General features: G+C 39.8%; 1 protein-coding gene across 3 annotated transcripts in view; it reads right to left on the bottom strand.

The window, feature by feature from the left end:
• Nucleotides 1-25,309, bottom strand: part of shf (Src homology 2 domain containing F) — a 98,715-nt gene that overhangs the window by 72,694 nt on the left and 712 nt on the right. For all 3 annotated transcript variants that reach the window (XM_085365285.1, XM_085365137.1, XM_085365211.1), the window contains exon 2: nucleotides 9,070-9,202. In XM_085365285.1, the coding sequence (XP_085221411.1) occupies nucleotides 9,070-9,202 (133 nt within the window). The remainder of the gene's footprint in view (nucleotides 1-9,069; nucleotides 9,203-25,309) is intronic.

The following is a 25,309-nucleotide window of genomic DNA, read 5'->3' as shown; positions in this document are numbered from 1 at the left end:
CATGGGCAGCGCACACAACTAACGTAAGCCATCTGTTAAGTTATCAGTATGGTAGTGGCTATTGGCTAACGTGGGAGCTAAATAGGAAACATTACCTGTCCTGCCGATCTAACATTAATTTGACACACTGCAATAAATCATGTCTAAAAAGTGTCCAAGTCCCAGACTGAAGAAGGGGAAGGTCAAGTAACTTAATAGAAACTCATTATATTATATTAGATTATATTAGTATAAACATATACACATGCTGTATCTTTCTGCACTACAACTTAAAAAGAGTGACGCCACTGATGTTATTTTTATTAATACAGACTCCTGGATAAAGTTTGTTAGTGAGGTGCAAGCAGTGAACTCTGGTGACCTCACATAACTTCTCCTGCTTAAAGCAGAGGCTGGCATGGAAACGTTTCCCACATCTCGTGCTGTTGGCTCCACAGCTTCATTATAACAGTTTACCCCTGAGAATGTAAAGTAATGCACTTTCACTTTTGATTTTTCTTTTCACCATGAATGTTCTTCTGCTAGTCATTGTTGTGAAATCCACCTACACTTCTTACCCCAAATTAGCAGCACATCATAATGTTCCAGTCAGTACACAGTACAAAAACTGGTTGTAGACATTTCTCTCATTTGTTAGGAAATCTTCATGTTTTAACTTTTTTTTAATATAAACTGGTACAAAAATAGAGAGAGAGGAAAAAAAGAGCAGCTTTGAGTTAATTACATGGCCCAAATACCCTTAAATAGTAGTTTGTAAGGTGCAAGAGAAGGAGGAGGGTGTTAATTATTCACTTTCCTATCCAGTTCACAGCTACTGGCCTTGCAGTCAGCACTTATTTATAGCTGCCTATAATCAGCTGGGGTAATGCATAAATGTTTTGCTGAGGTAATTCTTAAGTAATTCTTCAAATACTCCGAGACTGATGTGAAGGAACAGAAAACCAAACCGGAGAGGATAATTGCTGAATCATTTTATGCTAAACTAACAAATCGAATTTCCCAGAGGAACCCACCCGAGGGATTAATAAAGTTCTATCTTATCTTATCTTAAAACACTCCTGGGAATCTAAATTCATATAATGATTGCACGGACTTCCAGAAATGTTAAAAAACATATCACTTTACAAAAGTGCCACTGTCAGTACAGGCTCCGGATATCCCTCGAGTTACAGCTTGAGGCAATAAAAGCCGTGTTACAGGCCAAGAAATGTGCAGCCACATGTACCTGCCATTGCCTGGGGTGAGTTTAGACTGCCATGACCGAGTGTGGGGGAGGTGGAAACCTTTTGGCACACTATGCTTCCATTCTTTGCCCTTAAAAAAAAAAAAAAAAAAAAAAGACTCCACAAAGTAACCCACAGGTGCTGTAACACGAATTTGTTCCCACCGTCTTTGCCTCTAGGTCTCCTTCTCTTGTCACTCCCTTTACTTTCTGTCATGGACAGTTGCTCTCTTTTGATTTAGTTTCTCCTGCCTTTTGCTTTTATTTCAACTCTTTGCTTTCACTTTCTCCATCTCCAACAATGACACATCTAAACATGTTCTCTCATCCACTTAAACTAGTTCTAAACTGGTAATATTCCTGGCACCTATATTGTAGAGGCAACAGAGGCTTAACACCACACTATCATGAGTAACTGAAATAACTAACTCCACGGCTAATGAATCATCCTTGGCAATGGATGGTCTCCACAGCATTTTGAGTGCGGTGCATGAGGTGCCAAATCTAGGAGCTTTTTCCCGGCATGTGTTTCAGTCACAAAAGAGAGAGAGTAAGAGAAGGAATGAATACCCATCTACTCTGAGTCAACCATCATGGAAAAACATCAAGGTTTTTTTCTTTTTTTGCTTTGGGCATTTTGGCCCTCTTGCACAACTCCCATGCCGTGAAATGACAGAGCATGACCTAAAAGATGGGATGAGGACAAATTGAGGTTACAACTTTGACACTGTGTGTAATAAATTCACCACTAGCATAAAATATTTCACACTGGGTTATTTTTGTACGATACCTCCAAATACAAACACATTTTTGGTGTGGTGTAGCTACGGTTTGAGGACTGGCAAGTGGGCCGCGCTGGAGTTTGTTTGCTCAGGAGAGCTCAATCGTGCAAGATGTTTGCACAACAGGCCTCTTCTGTACTGTGGGAAATCTCTCACATGGTTGTCTGCCTGGCTAGCTGACTGGGAAGCATGAGGATGAGTGTGTGTGTGTGTGTGTGTGTTCATTGAGAAATAGCTTGACGCAGGCTGCCCTGCAGTACTAGTCCAGCCCCTTGTACTTGTCAGTGGAACAAGTCTCAACAGCTACAATAATGTATGACGGAGTCAAGTGGAGGAGATAATATTAAAAAAAAAATAAAAAAAAAATTGCAAGGGTTTATTCAGGCTTTTCTTTTCCCAAATAACTCCTCCTATGATTAGGTCATAGGCTATTTCCTGTAATAGCTGAGGAGATGTGTGTGTATACTTGTAGGGGAAGGTGTGAAATACTAGAAAGGAAAACGTCTTTTTGTCATAAACATTCAAATTAGTTGCATGCCACAATAAGCATTAATATCACAAGTAATAAGGGGGGATAGTCTTCTATTGGGGTTATACACACATGTACCACAGACTCCTACTCTCAAACAGAAATAGCACATGCAAAGGCTGACGCGTGTAGACATGACAAACATTCAAGGCATTCTAGAAACACACGCAGGAAACATAAAGACAGTGTGTCTGTGCACATCTTCACATAACTACAGGAGGTGCAATGATTCCCTGCCAGCAGCCAGTGCGGAGAAGCTTATGGGGGGTGGGGCTGGCTTTTCAGGTTAAGGAAGTTGTGACATGCCCCTCCAGTAGGCCCATAAATCAGCCAGCTCAACCTCACTAAGGATGGCTCTTGGGAAAAGAGACACGGAGCACACAGCACATACACAGGCACACAGGTCTCGGTCTCAAACACATACACACGCGTACAACAGTACCCGACAGTGCGCGTGCCAACACACACAAATAGCAGGAATGCACACTTTGTTATGTAAACGGCTGTGGCACTTCACCTCAGGCCTTACATGACACACCTCCCACTATGAGGTTGAATGTGTGTCTTTGTGTGTTTAAGGTGTGAATGTTGTTAAGGAATTATAATTGTATCTTCAAAATAACACCTTCCGGTCTCAAAACAGTTCACTTGAAACCAGTTAAAAACATAATTCTTTTTTTAATAATAGAATCTATACAGCAATCTTTTTCAGGTGTGCAAGCTTTCAAATTTCATTTATAGCAATGGCAAGGGATCAAGAAAACAATCAATGCATGTGCACGTCAGTGGAATATGCCTTTGATACAAAGGTGTAAAAGATAAGCATCCTTATATAGTATATAGTATAAGGGGAGACTTTCTTTCATTATTACAAGGTATGATCATCAGGGTGCAGATGTAAAATAGACTGGACTCATCTTCGAGGCAGGCACTGCTTCCATTACCACTGTCACTTGTGACCACCTGCACATGTGCATCTGTAATGTACGCTGGATTTCCTCCAACTCAAGTTTGAGAGTTGCCATTTTGACACAGTGAAGGCTTTTCAGTGCACTGTGTGTAGGCGCACAGCAACAAGACACGCACCACAGTTCAAGTTATGTTCATCCTCAGTTGCCTTAGGATGTTAAAGTTGAACTGATTCTAAACTTGACCCTCGAAATGAACTCATGGTGCGCAAAGTCTTGTTGACACTGAAGATCAGTGTGCTTCTTCTGAGTTTGGATGCTACAGACTTTTCCACTGAATTCTTCCCTTTCATTTTTAAATCCTAACTGGAAACCAAGCACTTGTCACCAGTGAAATCTGGGTCAGTTTAACACAGAAATTGTGTTCAAATTTGAGCTCACAGTGATCACAGACATACACATGTAGGTGACCAGAATACACCTCTAGGGAGCAATCTGAAAATAACAGCAATGCTCAAATGTTCTTCTTCTTTTCCTTATATTTCAAATTGCTGGCATGTCCCAGTCTTTGAAGTAACTTCCGCTTAGTCATGCTGTTGTTCATACAGCTGCCTTTTGGCTGATCACAACCAAATTTCTACTCAAAGCTGTGCAAAACCACAAGTAACGATTAAACTCTAAAGATGTCATCAAACTCTTGGAATTGTATACCTGAGTCTGTGGTTCCCGGTGTTTATGACATGGCTTTTGTGTCACAAAACAAGGAACTATGCAGTTCAAATGAGGTTATCTGAAGACACTACAGTATAATTACTGTCACTGATCAGAAAATGTATTAAACGCTCACACTTCGACTGAACCAACGTGTGTGTCTGCTGAATGAGGTGAGCGCAGACGTGTAGACACATAAAAAGCTAGAAGAAGATGATGAAACAGTTAAGATGAAACAGTTTCTATAAAGAAACAGTTAAAAAGTCAGCGGATGAGTCATTTTCAGTCTACTTCTTAAAATGAAAACAACGGAATTTGAATGAAAACAATGGAATTTGAATGAAAAGAACAGAATTTGATCAAAAACAAAAGAATTTAAATGAAAACGACGGAATTAGAATGTATAGAACAGAGTTTGAATGAAAGCAACAGAATTCTAAAACAAACAATAGAATTGGAATAAGAGTAGAATTAGAATGACAACGACGGAATTTGAATGAAATGAAAACGACGGAATTTGAATGAAAACGAAAACGACGGAATTTGAATGAAAACGACGGAATTTAAATGAAATGAACGGAATTTGAATGAAAACGACATGAAAACAACGGAATTTGAATGAAAACGACAGAATTTGAATGAAAACGACATGAAAACGACGGAATTTGAATGAAAACGACAGAATTTGAATGAAAACGACAGAATTTGAATGAAAACGACAGAATTTGAATGAAAACGACATGAAAACGACAGAATTTGAATGAAAACGACATGAAAACGACGGAATTTGAATGAAAACGACGGAATTTGAATGAAAACGACGGAATTTGAATGAAAACGACATGAAAACAACGGAATTTGAATGAAAACGACAGAATTTGAATGAAAACGACAGAATTTGAATGAAAACGACAGAATTTGAATGAAAACGACATGAAAACGACGGAATTTGAATGAAAACGACAGAATTTGAATGAAAACGACAGAATTTGAATGAAAACGACGGAATTTGAATGAAAACGACAGAATTTGAATGAAAACGACAGAATTTGAATGAAAACGACAGAATTTGAATGAAAACGACATGAAAACGACGGAATTTGAATGAAAACGACAGAATTTGAATGAAAACGACATGAAAACGACGGAATTTGAATGAAAACGACGGAATTTGAATGAAAACGACGGAATTTGAATGAAAACGACGGAATTTGAATGAAAACGACATGAAAACGACAGAATTTGAATGAAAACGACATGAAAACAACGGAATTTGAATGAAAACGACGGAATTTGAATGAAAACGACATGAAAACGACAGAATTTGAATGAAAACGACGGAATTTGAATGAAAACGACATGAAAACAACGGAATTTGAATGAAAACGACGGAATTTGAATGAAAACGACGGAATTTGAATGAAAACGACAGAATTTGAATGAAAACGACAGAATTTGAAAACGACATGAAAACAACGGAATTTGAATGAAAACGACAGAATTTGAATGAAAACGACATGAAAACGACGGAATTTGAATGAAAACGACAGAATTTGAATGAAAACGACATGAAAACGACGGAATTTGAATGAAAACGACAGAATTTGAATGAAAACGACATGAAAACGACGGAATTTGAATGAAAACGACGGAATTTGAATGAAAACGACGGAATTTGAATGAAAACGACGGAATTTGAATGAAAACGACGGAATTTGAATGAAAACGACGGAATTTGAATGAAAACGACGGAATTTGAATGAAAACGACATGAAAACAACGGAATTTGAATGAAAACGACAGAATTTGAATGAAAACGACATGAAAACAACGGAATTTGAATGAAAACAACGGAATTTGAATGAAAACGACGGAATTTGAATGAAAACGACATGAAAACGACAGAATTTGAATGAAAACGACATGAAAACGACGGAATTTGAATGAAAACGACGGAATTTGAATGAAAACGACGGAATTTGAATGAAAACGACGGAATTTGAATGAAAACGACAGAATTTGAATGAAAACGACAGAATTTGAAAACGACATGAAAACAACGGAATTTGAATGAAAACGACAGAATTTGAATGAAAACGACATGAAAACGACGGAATTTGAATGAAAACGACATGAAAACAACGGAATTTGAATGAAAACGACAGAATTTGAATGAAAACGACATGAAAACGACGGAATTTGAATGAAAACGACGGAATTTGAATGAAAACGACGGAATTTGAATGAAAACAACAGCATCTGAATGAAAACAACAGCATCTGAATGAAAACAACAGCATCTGAATGAAAACAACAGCATCTGAATGAAAACAACAGCATCTGAATGAAAACAACAGCATCTGAATGAAAACAACGGAATTTCAATGAAATGAATAGAATTTGAATGAAAACAATGGAAGTTTAAAACAAACAGAATTAGAATGAAAACAACGGAATTAAAATTAATTGGAAAGATGTTTTCATAAGAGACTATTTTACACACAACTTTGAGTTTGCAAGTTGAGACGGTTACGGTCCATTTTATGAGAAGGTAGACAGACCATTTTATAGACGGTATAAATTTGGCCAGCAGTAATTAAATAATTAAAACTTGCTTTGACAGTCATAAATAGAAAAGTTTGTGTTGTGCTGACATGTTTAGGGTTTGGTGTCCATCTGCACCCATCTGTGGAACCAGTAGTGACATAATTAGACAGAATTAGGGTCAAAAGGACCTCTTTTGCTAGAGTGCAGCAGTCTGTGCAATAGTTCCTCCTTCTCCTGTTAGCTGATGAAATTCTGAGTGTGCAGCTCTGCCTGACTAAGATGCTGTCAGAACGAAAGATGCAGCAATTACTCTATAGCATAGCCAGTATGTTGATGCATTGGTGCGTGCATCCGGCCTTGCACAGTGGGAGAAAGTGAAAGAGCCTGACCCTCATATCTCTGAGACGCCCTTGGGTGAGGCATTTGACCCCCAACTGTACCAGTGGAGCTGTAGTGTGCAGCTTCCAAGTTTGAATCTGGAATTTGGTAGCTGTGTGAATATGGAGGAAAGCATTTACTAAAAAGATTATTCATCCCCAGTGTTTCTTCTATACTTGGTTCTGTGCAAAGGTCTTGAGCCACCCATAATTTCTTTATATATTTTGCCAGGGGAATAGGTGCAGCGATTTACTGCAACATCCGCAAACATACATGGAAATACAGGGTATAAGGCAAAAACAGAGTTTGTACATTTCTGATATTTGCTACGATCGCCTCTGCTGTTCAACACAGCCTGAACCTGAAGCTTTCTTGTGGTTTCTTTAAGTGGACTTCATGAATACATCTCTTAAAAGACAGTCAAAATGTATTTTCTCTTTGGATGTTGCTTGGCTTTTGTTCCATTCTGTGTCAAGATGATCCTATACTGTTGAGGTCCTGACTCTGGGGAGGCCAATCCAAGGGTTTTTTATCTATCCAGGTATGCTTTTACTGCATCACAAGAACATCTCGCTTCTGGGCATCAAAATATAAACGATCGAAGGGGATGTTCAAGACTTTTGCACAGCGCTGTATGTGGCCAGTATGTTAAATGTAATAACTTCTTTCATGTCCCTGATGGCATCCATTGAGGAAATAGCAATCCAAGGACTTTGAATATTAAAATATAGACAGTAAGTATATATAGATCTCTTCAAAGCTCTCTTTATACAACACCCCACCAAAAAATGGCAATCAATACATATAAAAAATGAAAGCAGGAAGCCTGAAAATAACACCACCTCAGGTTACAAAGATAGCAACGACCAGAAAAATAAAGTGAAAACTTAATTGAATCAAACAGACAGCTACTGCCAGAATAGAACTGTTTGTCAATATAGCCAAATGCAGAGCTGTGTCAAGTAAAATTTATAAAGCAGCCAAGAACTTGGAATAAGCTCAAGATTCTAGCGATACCACAAGTCTTGTTGAAATTTCTTTTTTCCTTTTACGGCTTTCTCATTCCGAGAGAGGCGATTTATCCTGAGTTTTTGTACTCTGCAGAGGCAAAGACTCGGCCAGAGGTCAAACCAGTAAGACAGATAAAAACAAGAGATTGTCTGGAGGCCCATTAAAAGAAAATTGTTGTAGAGGGACAGAGACATTCACGTCCTGCCTCCGTGGTAGCAAATGGAGCAATGTAAGGGCTGGTTAGAGGAAACAGTATACGGATCATATGTCTGTGGATCGGGACTATCATATACAATACCTTTTAGTCAATTCACAGTTCCAAATCTGCTATTCATATTTTCCATCATCCTCATCTTGGATACTAAAGTCAGTAAAAGAGAGGAAAACAGCTGCCACTTGTTTTGTTTGCTTAAAGATATTTCCTCAGTTCTCTTTTTCCTTGTGCATATTCCTTGCTCTTTGTCACCGCTTTGCTCAGCCACAGGATGAACGTGCAGTGACGAAGCCATATGGGGAATGTGGTTAGACTAAATTCTTGTGTTAGCACACAGCTATTGTTGTCGAGAATTTAAAAAAAAGCCTTCCTGGAAATCACAGCAAGCGGTTGTCTCCGTGTCTGCACAGTTCAATGAAAAATATATACATATAAAATCTCCTTCTCCTAGAAGCATTGCATCATTTAAATCCTTGCATGATTTTTTTCTTATGGGCAAAATCACAGCTTTTGAAAATGGTTTGACATCTTTTGTGACACACTAGTCATTTATGCTCTGCTGCACCTGTCTTGTAAAATGGCATCAGGGCATCTGAGCCTCTTCATTAATTCATATAACCTCATCACACTGCATATTAATGACCACTCCACTACAATAAGTCCTTAACTTGTGATTACTGCAGGTGTGGAGAGGGTTAGAAACAGTCATGTGACACATGCGGACACACAAAAGGGTGACTAGAGAGAAGATTTAACATGTTGACCTACCTGCCATCATCTTCTGGGCTTCGTATGGCTCCATGTAACCATCGTTCTCAGTTGTCACTTTTTCTGTGGTGGTCTGAGTGCCGCCAGCCTGCTCGGCATCAAAAGGGTCCGCGTAGTCTTCAAGAATAATGAGCTGTAGGAGATTTTTAAAAAAAGAAAAGAAATAAGGTCAGGTTGAAGGAGAGAAAAAGTTTGAAAGAGCAACCGGGGAACACTGCTGAACACTCAACATGAGTATGGTGCTTTGTGACAGACACCACTTTGGCCCCGGACAGTACCAAGCAATATCCACTGAGGCAAGCCAGAGAATAAAGGGTGAAATACATAAATAATGCCCCACCTCTGCATGCCCCAGCACACCGCCACAATGCCTCAGCTTTTAGCCTTACAGCACACTCTGCTACTGCTGGTTTGCCTAATTATATGATAGCCTTGTGACAGGCCTACATTTCAAAAGTAGAGGAAAGAAGACCACAACTGCTCAACTTTCTTAAGAGAAACAATTTAGCAGATTTATCCCGAGCTGGCAGTGAGCCACGGCTAATTGCAGTCTTGCTTTTTTGCTGAGCATTTTGTGCAGTGGATGGCAATTAGGTGGATGTCCTGAGACCCAGAAATACAGCTCAAACCTTTAGGGAGCAAAGCTAGCCCACTTGTACAGTGCCTTGGGGGGATATTGCTTTCCTTGAAATGTTTGCTTCATTTATGAGCACACCACTTCAAAACTATGGACCTTGAATTTGAAAGGATATAAACTCCCATTTGAACCATCTGTCCTCTTGAGCACTGGCTCTAATAAGGGTGTGTGACTGAGGTCATTTGGACCAGTGGCTAGAAAACGCACTTTTTCTCTGGAGCCTCTGTCTGCTCCTACCAATCAGTGGTTACAAGAGAAGAGAAGGGCAGGGCAGTGCGTGTTACGTAATCTGAAAACATGTTAGTAAAAGGGCCTTTTTTTTTTTTTTTTTTTAAAGGTCAGTGCACAAACAAGAAAACACCTAAATGACTGTGTGAATATGTACGACTGGCACTACACCCAATGAGTCATGTGTAACAGGAAGGGATTTGGTCTCATTATAAACAAGCTCATCACTCATCTGGTGGATGGGAGCGGGAGGGGCAGAGTGGAGGTGGACTGAGGCTCATGCTCGCCATGCTGTGCCTCCACCGAGCCAGCGTTCTTTTGAGAGAAACCTCTGTCCATTTTTGCCGCAGAGAAAGCATACTCCCCGAAAGCCAACTCCATATCCAGGCCACCCATGAGAGTGCCACAAACACACAGACACACACACACACACACACACACACACACACACACACACACACACACCTGCCAACCCTCAGGGAAGAAAATGCACAGATACACCCTCAAAATTCGTGCCAGAAACGCAGGAATTTTAACATCATCGATCAAGGTTAAGTATCATTTAATGCAGTCACACATTTAAAAAAAAGAAGAAAAAGACATCTTTAAAAGTTTCCAAGTATTAAATGCAAGTTCACTGTCTAGGGATAATTTGTAAGCTGCTTAGTGACAGGGAAACGCTGGCAGGTATATTCCTGCTCAGATCATCCTCACTATATGTGGATTAGGCTATAATAGCATAGAAAGTAAAGCACCGCGGATGTGTTCATAGCAGCTACTCTGAGTTAAATCTGCTTTCTTCAGTATTCACTCTCCATCTGTTTGGGGAAAATAACTAGGACTTTTCTTCTGCCACAACATAATTATGGGTTCCTTGAATGTTTTGCTGCTGTGAATTCAAACAGCGGGAAAAATCCAATACAAACATCGTCCTGGTTTGTTTTTGCGCTGCAAAAGATATACATATTTACAGAAAAGCGAGATTAAAATTCAGGCAGTCTGATAAGTGACATCTTTGCAGCCCAAGAGACCCTAAAATTATGCATCAGATCCAGTATCATTACCATCTTGCACCTTCTTGCTTGAAAACAGCCATCGGTAATCATATTATGTGGCAAATCCACTTCAGACACAGAAACTACAAACACAGCCAAAATCTAAGAATAAGTAACCCTCATTAATAAAAACTGGATTCTCCTTAATGGCAAACAAGTCCAGTAGATATCTTACTGTGGTTTACTTATTGCAGCAGAGTGACTCTTAAAGTGACTTTAAAAGGTGTATCATTCATTTACATAACTGCTTTCCTCCAGATGAATTCACTTTAACACAATACAACTGCACAGCAATGTACGAGTACAAGCTAGAGCTCCCATGTTCACATAGCAAAAACTATACTATACTGTATGTTTACTCCTAGCAGTGTGTTAGCAGAGCTCCCTGCTTGAACTCAATCACCTTACCACTTAATGCACCTTCATCATGGGCCAAAGGATGTTTGAGCAAATTTCAGGAAATAATGGCAATCACTCGAGTAATGCGTGGAACCACACCAAATGCATGACATCATACTTTGCCTTTCCTGTTGACATAATGTAGGACAAATAAAGGCTGGGCACAAAACTTCTGAAAGAGAGGGGATGGATGCGATCGTGGATAGAAACCAAAGCCATCATTTGAGATTCAAACGCCATCCTTTGTTTTGCCAGAAGCTTGAATTTAAATTAATCAGTCTTGCAGTCTACCAGTGCTTAATGTTCAAGGCTTCAAAATGTTAGCTGTTTAACAAAGATAGTAGCATAGCACGGGTGGGCAGAGAAAGCAAAACACTTCACTCAAACGTAAGCATCATTTTACCTTCCTAAACTACAAACATAAAACAGCTATGTGCAATCAGTGATAAGTGGGCCTTGAATTCTTCTTCTCTGCTTATCTGCAGGAGCTTTCAGTATTTCAAAAACCCTTTAAATAATTTAAAACATTCTGTTTTGGAGCTACAATCAAGAAATCTGTTGGACGGATTAAAGGGATGCATCCACACTTGTGATTAACAGTACTATTAATCATGATCTCTCATTCCTGCTCATAAGTGCTTGTCATAATGATTTGCATGGTAAAGTGCATGTATATATGAGGCTCAAAGCTGGGAAGTAAAAGGTTTTTCGGCATGTTGCTTGTGTTTGCATTTCAGTTAGAACCGAATGTGAACTCATCTTTTTTTAATTCAAAACCAAACTTAAGTATCAGACCAACTAGTTTTCAGTCTCCCCACCAATATCAAATGAAACTATGTAGTACTGATATATCGAGGTCATCAGTTGAGTTTCATTTTGAGTTATGAGGCAAAATCTCATTAAAAAGAGTGACACTGAGCTGTTTGATAAATACCTCACGGAAAATTGTAGACTATATGATCATTATTATTATTTTGGTCTTTAGACCAGTAATGTGTACACGTATGGTATTTTATTGTCATCCATAAGCTGGTAAGAACATTATGAATTTCATCCCACGCAGGTCATTGTTTTGCACTTGGAGATCTCTAAACTACTCACAGTCAGATAAAGTCTATTTGGTGCCATCATACAAGCCCTGCAGTCCAATTCAAGATAGGACAGAGGAGGTGGTTAATATATCCAAATTGTTCCAATGTGTTCTTCTTGTCCCACTGCACTAATGACTACTTGTCAGTAGGACGAACAAGGGGCTTTGAGGAGAGGGGTGCTAGAGAGCAGTGGCGTCGCCTGGGGACACACCATCTGCCTTACGGCATGCCAGGGTGTGTCAAGACTGCAGCCAAGCCACACTTGTCATGAAAGTAAAATTCCCCCCTCAGCACAAGACTGCAGTGCCTCCATATATCAGGTCTTTGCTAAGCTGTGATGTAAGTCTATATAAATCTCACAAAGCCACCTGACGGGCTTAGGCCATGTCCCTGTGGTATCTAGGTCCTTTACTGGTCTGCAGCATAGAGAGAGAACTCACTCAATTACTTTCATTCCACAGTTCAGATTTCGGCTGGCCACGTCTTATACCTGCCAGAGCTCTGGCAGGTATAAGACGTGGCCAAGGAGATAGCAACAGACTTCTTGAACTGCACTGCGGCTCTCAGGCGATGAAGCCGACTTCAAATCAGTGGGAACAGAGGGAGAACATTAGCAATGGAGGGAGGCTATAATAGGCACCTGCCACTTTGGCTCAATGTCCGTGATGCTAGAGCTTCTAGGATTACACTTTGATTTTACCCTGGTCTTCCATTAGAAGTGAGAAAGCGCAGGCTGCGATCCTCCAGCAGTCTTAAAGCATAATGTGTTTAGTCGGCTCATCAGATAATCAAGAACAAAAGAATCCAAACGAAAAAAATTGAAATCCACAAACTGCATTAGATGAAATTTGAGCACAAATGGTTTAAGGGCAACACAATAGATCGCTGAATACTGAGCAAGCTACATGTCCATTGTTGGCATTTTACAACCCTAATCCATCAGCAAATGGATGGTTTTTTCAGGAAACAGAAAAAAAAAAGACTTTAACCATAAAAAAAAAAGAGGAAAATTGGGATTAACACCACTCCTGTTAAATAAACGCAAGCAGAGTGATGATATTAATGTCATATACACATGAGGAATAGAATGCATCAGAGGCTAGTCAGGGTTCAAGCCCTATAACTACCACAAAAGTCAGCAGGCTGCAGAAAGAGGGAGAAGGGAGAAAGAAAAGAAAAACGAAAGAGGACTGACGTGTGTGATTTATGTCTCGCGCCACAAGGGATTTCAGCCACCGATAACCTAATACAAGTCTGTGCTTAGTGGGTCAATTGCATTAAGGCATTTCAAAAGGCTTCTTTGTTCTTGTTGCTCTTTTGTTCTTCGGTGTAACAAAAAAAGGAAAACATGCCACTATTTAAAGAACAGTCAAGTTAAAGAATATAGGAGGGGAGGGGAGGGGAGAAAAGACAAAAGCTGAGGAGACACTATTGGAGACTGACTTGTATAAAGAATGCTTTCTCCTGTGGGGTGGAAAAAAATGTTCATGTAAATCCAAACTCAGCAAGCTGTACCTCATTGAAATGCCTCTGCTGATAGCTCTCCCACCTTATCGTTGTCTATAAACACAGGATGAATGCTGTGTGGGCAGTCATCCTAAGATAACGTGGCTACATTTCCCCCCCCAAAGAACATACCAGTGAGAAACACTCCCTCAAGGCAATTTATTTAAGCAAAAGCGATCACAGGCTCTCTGTTGACATAACACAGTTACCATCAATAAGATACTTTTATGTTTCTAAGAAGCAAGCACAAATCTGGTTACATTTCATTGAAAGCCCCTTGTGCAGTCCTGAGCTTTGCTGGGTTCTGCATCTCCCAAATAGATTAGGTAGATGGAAAACTGGCTTTGCCTCTAAAGGAGAGACGGTGCAGGAGTGCAGTTCCTACCATACAGGCCTGACATTAATGAAACTTTATTGAAATGTTTCCTAAGAAACATGGTTGCTGTTAGAGCATTTTGCCTCTTTGGAAGCTTTGAAGAGCGATGTGCATCCTTTAAAGGCCTGCTTAGGAGTCTGCAGGGGTACCTAATCAAATTAATATATTTGCTCTAAAGGCGCTGCCTTGCAATCAGTCACAAGCTACTACAGTCCATGCAGCAATGAAGAGCACTTCAGTGGAAATAAACAAAAACCCTGTTTATTTCAAGGTGTGTTCATTTGATTTGCTTTTAATCTAATTGGAGAATCAGTCGAGAGCAGCAATTCAGTGTCAGTAAACATGCATCAGCAAGGCAAGAAAAAAAAATGGAGACTTCGAAGGAAACAAGATAAAAACACCCCCCACACTTCTTCAGAGCATTTATAGCCTGATCAGGAGTCGCGCTGTAAAATAAACAGAAGCCCCTTTCATTTTCTTTTCATAGCACCATTTAGTGTACCAGCAGCTACTATTAGCATACTCAAAAATACTGCAGCCCATGCACAGCCATCAGTTGTGCACGTGTCGTCCTCAGACATCTGCATTGTGGGTGCTGACTTATTTATTACACCCCACCCCTGTTAAGATTTAGACCACATTAAAATGTTGTTCTGATCTCTGCACTCTTGCCCATGTGGAGCGGCTTTCGCACGCCAGCTAGGGTGAAGCTGGTTCTTTTGGCACAAGTGATTTAGGCTGTTGTTAATCATGGTTTGCATGGGAATGCTTCCAGATGCAGCAACAGCAAAACTGATACCATGCGTCACAATTCAGTGGAGAGACAATCCGGCAATGTAGAAAACAGTTGAGTCAGAAAGGAAGGGGATGTAAAAGATATCAAGTACACCTGGATCGTCCCCACACCGGCACTGTGAGAGCACCATTAACTGTGCAGTGAAATAAAGACAGAGGAAGAAATACAACTGTCAACCACAATGACAGCAAGTAAAAATGACAGAAGACTATGTTATTTTTACCTTTTCGTGATCTTTTTTCAGCTCAGAGTAGACGTTCTGGAAGTTCTTTGTGAGCTCACGAGAATCAACTTGGATAGTTGATACTCATGAGTAATGTGGACTGATAACGAACACTTTTGGGAGTGATCAAGGCCTTGCTGAAACCCATCTCAATGTGTGCATTTGTGCAACTTGAGCAGACACACTTGTGCAGTGTTTGTAGGTTTTAAATATGGTATGTTTTATATCTGTATAGCATGTGCCTTTATACTAAAGGTTTAACTATGTTCAGCAAGTCTAATCAGCTGCTAGTGACCCAGAAAAGCACACATTTCACACTTTAACATCACCACCTGTGAGTAGACTTCTTTACTAAGACAACTGCCAATCATGAGTATCAAATCATTTGCCTTCCTTATCCCATTTACAAGTGGATTAGGATTCTCACAGATCCTAATTCAATAAGGGAGATTGACAGAATCACATAGTGTAATTTTTGAAGTACTGCCTTTGTAGTGCAGAGTTCTTTTTAGACATTATTACCTTCCCCAAAAGCATCTTTAAAAGCAAATGAGAGTAGGCTATAGAACCTCTACACTCTAAACTGCATTTTGGTTGTACTTAACACAGAACACTGCAACCTCGACCACAATAATAGGGCAATTTAAACAATCGCTCCAATTAAAGCTGTCTTGTGCCTTTTCCTAATTTTATGTAGAGTGCTCACAAAATTAACTTGAAACAAAAGCTTGTTCTCAGTGATTATAATAATTATTAAGCCAGTCATCGTTAGCTATTGAAAAAAATGTATGGCTTTTTGTATCGACTTGTTGGGGGAAGCTCAAAAAGTCAGAAGAAAGACAGTGTAAGAAAATAATTTGGTGGCATTGGAAAAAGGCAAGAAGTAAGGGTTTAAATTAAGATTCAGAAATCATCCAAACAAGCTACAATGTGACATTTAAGCCACTAAACAATCAATTTTACAGGTCAAAAAGTAAGTAGATATAAGCATGTTTTATGACATGGTCTCTTATATTAATTGCTCAAACAACATTTCCTGCGGATCTACCTGCGGATCTACTCCACGAATAGTATCCAGTGTGGATTATTTCACATATATAAAGAGCTAAATCTGCACCCCCACTTTTCTGCAATTACCTACTCTTTCCCGATCTCCTGATAAATGCATATGCATAGTTTGTTAGCAGAAAACACCCCAACCTGTCCCCAAGGATCCCCTTCATTGAAACGCACTCCACACAGCCACTTAAAAACTCCAGCGAGGGGAAGGGAGGGGGGGGGGGGGGGGGGGGGGGGGGGGAGAGAGAGAAGCCAGCGGGTTGCACCCTGTAGAGGGGACGCTGCTTTTAATATGTGACAGATATTCAAGATTAAGTACTTGACGACACGCTTGACAAAATCCAATTTCCTTTCTCTGTCCCCATCCTTGTGTGATAGATTTATTGGCAGTGTTTCTGCTACATACACTAAGTGGTGCCACACAAGAGTCAAGAATAATTCAGGTACTGTGATGGAATGTAGGAATTTTCATTAAATATGATAATCCTGTGCTAGTGTGAACAAACAATTTGTCCTCAACACTACAGGCATTACGATATAATGCCTCGGTTTTAAGATATAAGAATAATTTAAGATGGAAAGAAAAAGTTGTCTGCCCACTGAATGTTTATGCTGGCATTTGCAGTGAAAATGCAATATGCTCCCATTTGATGGTTTTATCATAATGTACATGTAAAAAAAACCGCCATATTTTAGTGATAGCTTCTATAAGACAAAGTGACAAACAGGAGAATAGGGCTTCATGTAATAACACGATGGGATCCACAGGGAAAGAAGCTTTGATTATGAAAGTGTGATTCACTGAGCAGGGAGGAAAACAAAACACACTGGCGGCGTTAAACAAAGCTAGAAATGTTTTCACGCTAGGTGAGGATGAGCTGACTGAGACTGGGAGCTCTGTGGCCTCAGATTGCCTCTGCTTGGTGAGGATGTACTAAGGTTGCTATACACTGCCCACTATGACAATAGAGCTAGCGCAGGGTGGAGTTCCATACCGCTGCTATTGCTACGCGGCTTCCCACCTCTCTAAGGAGCATAGCGAACGGCAAGAAAGGCTACGTTCAGATGGTTGAGGAACAGTCACTACTCTGTTTCAACAAAGTTATGTGCCTTTTGCCACTTGAAACTTTCAGAATTCTCAAGTAAAAATAGCCACCAGGAGCATTTTATTAAAAGAGGGAAAAGCAGAATAGGCAGCCAGAAAAGAAGGGCAAGCACAAACTTGTCAAGTTAAAAAGGGAATGTCACCAAGTTGTAAACACTTCCTGTCAGGAAGGGAGCACTTCCTTAATCCTGGAGCAACCAAGCCACTCTGCATTTGCTACCATACAACTTCAGACAGTGGTTTAATTCTATTCCTTTAATCTTATCACCAAAACAACTGATTAAAAAAAACAAACAAACAGACTAATTTTAAGAAACAAAAGGAGTAAAACACTATCTTGTCTGCATAAATGATGCAGTAGCATTACAGCAGTTCTATTTCTTTTACTCAAATCTTCTCTCATTCAAAGAATGCATGAAATGAAAAGTCTGGAATCCCGCTCAGAAGAAATGGAAGTGTTCGGCTTCCTGGTGGGCACTTAGATCACAGGGCAGCTCTGTTTGCAAGACGGAAGTCTGGCTGCCTCCTGCAGTGTGACACAAAAACAACAGCAGCCACTTGCATGCACCAAATTAGAAAAGAAAAGAAAAGAAAAGAAAAGAAAAAAAGCAAATCAGTCTATCTCTAGGACCTCTACAGCAAGGCAAAAAAAATAACTATTTGGTTACAGATGAAGTTTGCATGGCTTTTAAATCAGAGTTAGAGTGAGCTTGCAAAAATATGGCAAAAAGCCACTGCTTTATGCAAATTCTCTCTTTGTGTCTCAGATGGCATGCAAACTCATTTGTTTCTCTTTTAATCTGTGTGTGACGATCTGCCTGCAGACCAGGGCTGCCTGCTTGTACACTCAGCTACACACACTGTCATTAAACAAAACAGAGCCATGTGTCTACAACTCCCTAGCCGCCAGAGCTGCAGCACTAGTCTGCAGGCTAATTGTGACCTGGTGGAACTATACGACTGATGTTTCGGCGCAAAGCTGGAAAAAGCAAATCGAGCAACAAACACAACAGACTCCATCGGGACTCTTTAAAGTGGGAGGAAGGTTCCCTGTTGGAGAGAAAAGAAAATGAGCAAACAATGGCTAAGGGCCATTATTCCCGAGGCCTACAACTTTTATGCGCACGTGGTGGGATGGCTGGGGAAAAAAAACAAAAAACAAAAAATCCACTTTAGCCATGGCTAGTTATTACACTCAATGATGTTAGCTTACAATGTCATGATGTAAATTAAATGGATTTGTGTTTCCACCAAAATGATATCTTGACAAAAGGCAAAACCTTTCCATACTTTAAAAGAGTAACTGTTACATGATGGCTCACATCTTCCACAACAAGATGACCTCATACTGTTTTAGACGAGGTGGAGCTTAAACATTTGAGTTGTTAAACTCAGTGATCCTTCCTTCCGTTCAAAGAGCCCTTCTAAGATTCTTGTTCAGGTCAGGAATGCATTGTAAAGCTCTGTTATCAACAACAATAGAGCATAGAAACGGTGAGTATAAAAAATGTTTGGAATGAAAGACTACATCTGTGGCAGAGGGCAAATAAAACTTATTATTGGACAGTATGATTAAAAAAAAAAAAATGCTGTAGATGCTTAGCATAACTCAGGAAATTCAAGGCATTCCTGAGCCCTTTAGTGGATACATGGGTCAAAGTGGAAATGAAGAAAACACTCTTACAATCAAGCTTGGCATATCTCACCAGTAACATCACTGTCTAGTCCTCATTGCTATGATTCAGAAAAGCCATAACAACACGCAAACTTAATTATGTGACACAGTTTAACACAATTTATCAAAATAGTGAGTCACAATGTGCCCGCAACTACCGAGCATGATTATGAGAAACAGCAGCTGCAAAACACAAGACAGCACGACACAGCTTTCACACCAATCTGTTGATTATTTCAACTTGGGCATAAAATTGTCACAGCAGTGGAAAAAAAACAACAAAAAACACCACACATCCCTTTTTAGTACTGCTATACAATAATTTCATTATACTATATTTATTCAACAATTCAACATACGAAAGACATGACTTTAAGATATTCAATTCAATTTTCAATTCAATTCAATCTTTATTGGCAGACTACATGTCCATAAAAACAAGACAAGAAACACACACACACACAACTCCCCCCCCCCACACACACAACACAAGGTACACCATTAAATATATATATGTATATAAATAAGTATATAAAGCATTTGTAAAAATATAAAACCATAATATACATAAAACACAATTACTTAAAATAAATCAATAAATACACAAACACTTTAACCAGTGCTTTCTGAGACTGGATGAGTAACGGGAACCACTCACTGTCGGATCTGTAAGTGCTAAAATTATACTGTTACTCGAACCATCCAGTCGTTCTCTAAAACTGAACATTAACTTTCTTAAAAGTGCTTTAAAAGTCCAGACACCCACAGCTACAAACATCTGACTGGCACTACCACTTCTAGGTATCCTGCAAAGGATTCTCATCGCATCATTATATGCAACATGCAGCTTCTGCATGCTACATTGTTTGTAGGATGACCACAAGGGGGCAGTATATAGCGGTGTGCAATACGCTTTAAACAAAGCCACTTTAACTGGAAGTGAACAAAAGCTGAATTTGCGTGCAATAGTATTTGCCTGCACATAGAGCTTACATCGTTGTCTGTATATGTCATCATCATCATTCATTTGCTCAGTAATAAAGTGACCGAGGTATTTCACCTTTTTATGAACTTCAAGAGTTTTTTGTGCCAGTTTAAACAAAGGGAAATTTAGCTGTTTATCCTGCTTGGTTCTACATATCAAAACAGCACTTTTAGCAGCATTGTACTCAATGTCATATTGCACACCATATTCAGTACAGACATTAAGAAGATCCTGTAACCCAGCACTGCTTGGACTAAAAACAACCAGGTCATCTGCATACATAAGATGATTTATCAGTGCTTCACCTAATATACACCCAGTGTTACAGGCTCTCAGCTGTATGGACAAATCATCGACATATAAATTAAATAAAATTGGAGACAAAATCCCACCCTGTCTGACACCATTGCTGACACCAAAGGGGGCAGAAATACTGCTTCCCCATTTAACCTGCATGTTCTGATGAGCGTACCAGTAAGAGAGAATCCTCACAATGTATTGAGGAACTCCCCGTGTCTTCAATTTATCAAAAAGTTTTCTGTGGTTCACTCGATCAAAAGCCTTAGAGGCATCAATGAAACACATGAGGACAGATGAATTTTTAGCCCTATACAACCTGACTATTTCCTTGAGTGCATATATGCACATGTCAGTGCCGTGCTTTGGTTTAAAGCCAAACTGATTATCCAGAGAAGAGATGAACACACTAACTCTATCAAACAGGATTCTTTCTAACACCTTAGATAAAATACTGGCTAGTGCAATCGGCCTGTAATTATCCAAACAGCTCACTTTTGCAGCTTTGTCTTTCATAACTGGTACCAGTAAAATACACAGCATTGAGTCTGGTAATATGCCATGAATCATAAACCCAGTGAAACAGAGTGCTAAAAGAGGAGCTAGCCTTAAACTAGCATGTTTTAAATGTTCTGCAGTGATGTGATCCAAACCAGAGGATTTATTATCAGACAACCTATGAATGGCTTCATATACTTCATGTGTCCTTACACTTATTGTGTCATTACTCATGTCAAGATTGTCCTCATATGGATCACTTTTTATACAGTTAAACAACGCACTGTAATGCTGTCTCCATAATGCTGCAATGTTATCTGCCCCAGAAACACCTTCAACAGTTGATGGTAGAGATGGTTTACAGTTATTAAGAGTTATTATATATTCTTCCAACTGAGCGAACACAAATAGGTTCGTGAAAGACTAGAGAAACAGCTGCCAAACCGCACTGCTCCAACAACCAGTCAGGCCTGCTATCAACCTCGCCAGCCTCCGTCTGATACAAAAAGCCAGAGAACTGCAAGTAAAAGGTGAGCTATAACAAAACATGATGGGCTCTCATGTTTTCATCCATTTTCTGGCTCCCTGAAGAAAAGCACTCTCGCAGACCCAGGTGATATTGATGTTTGTGCTTGACATTTTTCCTATCACTGGCAGAGATGAGACCGTGAAAGGCCAGTGGGATGCATTTATACAACTCCACTGATGTCTGGAGTGCCAGGGTGAAAGGCCAAGCGGAAATATTCAGGGTGTGGGGAAATGAAGCTGAGCGGAGATTAAACATGCACTACCGGCAGTGTAATGTGCATGCAGTCCAGACAGTCTGACCAATGCAAAAGACAAGGAAATGTGTCGGTAGAAGTATATGAACTCGTACCAAGTTTGATGTTTTTGCATTCCCGACCTTTTTATAGTAATACAATCCCTAAACTTTACCCCAAGACAACAGCTATACGTGAATGCTATGGTAAAGTTAAAAAAAATAAGAAATAGCACATTAACTTTTCCCAAGCTGATCACTTTTAATGCATATGGCTGATAAGATTGGATTTTAACCCTAGCAAATGTAGGAATCTCTGTGTATCAGTCTCTCATTGCATTTATCGACAACTGTTCACCAATCCAGTTCAGATACAAGGGAACATATTAATGGGAACTTGAGTAAAAGCAGTGACAAGTGATTTTTTTTTTTTTTGGGGGGGGGGCTGTACTATCTGTTGGTAATGGAAGACACTAGCAGCACATAGTACGTTCTTATATCCTCCAAGAATGCGAAAAACACTACCGATCTTGGGAGGGTATACCACAGTTTTTTCTCCTCCAGCAAAATCTATTGAAATTCAGAGTGAGGTCTTGTAAAAAGGTGCACAGAAGGAAAATAAGCATAGAGGATATCTGTCTATCCAGATGCCTCTGCAGGCTGCACAACAACTGTCTGCAAGCCTGATCCAACTACTCATTTCTATAGACAGAAATACAAGCTGGCTTGTGGGATCACTGAATCAAAGGTACTACGGGCAGTAAAAAGAGCCAAAGTTAGATGGAACAGCCGTTTCCCAGGTGCATTGACAGATACCGATGATGACGACAGGCACCACTCCGCCCAGATGGAGCACCCTGTCAGCTCTCCGTTATTGCTTTTGTTTACACATTTTCAAATGGAGCTCATCACCACTTTTGGGTGTCCTTGAGAGAAGTTAAGTTAGTGCTGAGTAGAGCGATGAGCTGGGAGATGAGGCCTTTAATTATCTCCAAGGCAGGATGATAATTGATCATCTCTCTCAGCTCACTGTACCATGAAGGGCTTGGCATCATTAAAAACAAAATGCATCACAATACTTTGAAAATATTAATCTATGAGTTAAACGCCATAGTCTGCATAAAACTCCATGTTAAAAGTGCAAATCAAAGTAAGCGCAAAAAGATTATTTGAAATTTTATGAGATGAAATGGAACACTTTGAAATTGTAAGAATAGATACAGTGTTCTCACTTCAGAAAATTCACTCCACTCTGCTATTGGCATTTCAGGCATTAGGCAAGCAGTGATATAATTAGAATTCATGAGTCAAGTAATTAAAACATCAATGTAACTGAGCAGTGCTGTTAAGGCACTTGTGCGCTTTTTACAGAGTCTCCTAGCAGTCAGCATTTAGTCTGCAGCAAGACAAATAACTATCACTATGACTGGGAATCTACGCTTAGATATGTGCTACAAGGTGGAAACACACTTCTTTTTATCATTATGCAGATACCCCTACATTTGTGGTAACACAATGCCTAAAGAAAAATAGCTATGAAACTGTTAAACACGAAGAACTCACAAAGACGACCACCTACCTTTAACCTCTTAACATTAGGCTTACTGCAGAGATTGATGGAACACACAACTTCATTAACAGCATTTTTAAAATCCACACCAGGAGAATCCCTTTAACAAGGATTTACAAACAATTACCGTGGCCGGCAACAGTCGGAAAAGAAATCCTCAGCTTCCACACAAAATGTAATCCTCACAAAAGCCTCACAATGCTCTTTCAGGAAGTTAAGGAGCGTAGCTTACGGCATTTCAAGGGCTTTTCTCCAAATTTCTCATCCATCATTTAGAGAAGTAAATATATGGGACATACCCGTGTTTTTTTGTGGGGGAAAGATTTGTGAAACAGTGTAATATTTTTTGGCAGCTATTTTTGCTACTTCATCTCACTCCTCTCTCCGTTACTGCACGTTTTTATTGAAACTTCATCACCTGACAAGAAAGCCTTAAAAACCTTCTCTTGACATACTGCTTAAGCTCCCCAGCTGTCAGTATTGATTTAGCTCATCTATAACACCAAACATGCTTCTCGGCGTGAGGTATTTAGCCCATACTATGCCATCAATTGTCTGTACATTAAAGCCATGTGTGCACATATGGGGAGAGAGGTGAAGCACAGATGCAAGTGTAATTCTAAATTAGTGAGATCTAAATAAGCTTCAATTAACAAGAGACAACTGTAATTTCTTTAATCAGCTAGAACAGCTGCAGTGCCTGGTTAAAACTGTGTATTTTCATTTCCTGCTTTTTCTTCTGATAACACATAGCTGCCTGATTCTCAAACCGGCATACCAAGTTAATGAGGTCTGATAAAAAAAATAGGAAAAAAAAGAAAACGAGCTGACAGTGTGGGAAAACAAACACTGAAACAGAATATCATTTTATGAGTTTCACTTGGTTCCTGTTTTTTGTGTTGAGGGTATATGGGAAATTCAGGGGATGGTAACAATCTTCTTGCGCGTCATTAAACCTGGACTTCCTTCGCGCAACACTCTTGTGGCAGGCTGCAGACACACTGGAGTATAAATGAAAGTGTTGAACACTCCAAATGTCACAAGACAAGTGTGAAAGGTGCTGGAGGAAGTAACATGCAGGTGAAGCCAAGAGGCACGCAAAAATTTTATAAGAGAGGTGACTGAGGCGTGCTCTGAGTTATGAGCACAGGTTTCAGTTAACAAGGTATGCAGAGACTGAAAATATTCTTAAACTGGATCAATCTTATAAAACCACATGTCCTTACGCCCACTAATACCAAACATCTCAGCTTTCTCCAAATAAGCCCAGTGCATGGATTCCTGAGAAGCCTGGCATGACAGCATGCTCCAAGGCACAGCGTGTTGTCTGGCTGTCAGTCTCCACATTCACTCTGAGAAAGTTAAAAAAGCAAAAGGTGCGAAGTATGTGCTGGCAGAGCCAGGAGAGGATCAAATTAGAGCATAATATATCCATAAACTCATCACAAGTAATTTCCCTCTAAGACAGCAGGCTTTACTGCAATGAACATTCGCTAAATTGGTCTGTCTAGATAAACAAGATTAGATTAAAGTTCAATTAAAGCCACTGTCGAGATCACAGTTGCTCGAGAAGAAGCTACAGATGGGCTGACAGCAGTGCGTCTGCACGTGAAGGCTCAAAAGGTGAGCGAAAGATCATTTTTTGCATTAAAATGAAAACCGGGCATATCAGCTGACAAACTGAGCTATTTATCATACGGCATACAGTCTCTGTGGTGTAGCTTTTTACAGGGGCTGATGTCGCAATTCTGGTGGAAAGCCGTTGTGCGATTGTGATAACAAGTTCTGCCGGTTGTGACGATTAATTCCTCACAGCAGTAAAGTGCCATGTTCACCACACACGTTTTCCCTTGAGTAAAGTTTTAAACGAAATAGCTCTAATTTGGTTTTGAGGGAAACGATTTGTTCACATACAAATATTAGTGGGAGGCAGAAAGTTGTTGCTCTGTATACGACTCGGGGGCAGGCTGAAAGGACCAA

This window comes from Diplotaxodon limnothrissa, linkage group LG1, assembly GCF_057381915.1.
Source record: "Diplotaxodon limnothrissa isolate DT_005_m linkage group LG1, D_limnothrissa_male_GT1.1, whole genome shotgun sequence".
In the NCBI taxonomy this organism is placed as follows: domain Eukaryota; kingdom Metazoa; phylum Chordata; class Actinopteri; order Cichliformes; family Cichlidae; genus Diplotaxodon; species Diplotaxodon limnothrissa.
This window is presented reverse-complemented; position numbering and strand designations above follow the sequence as displayed.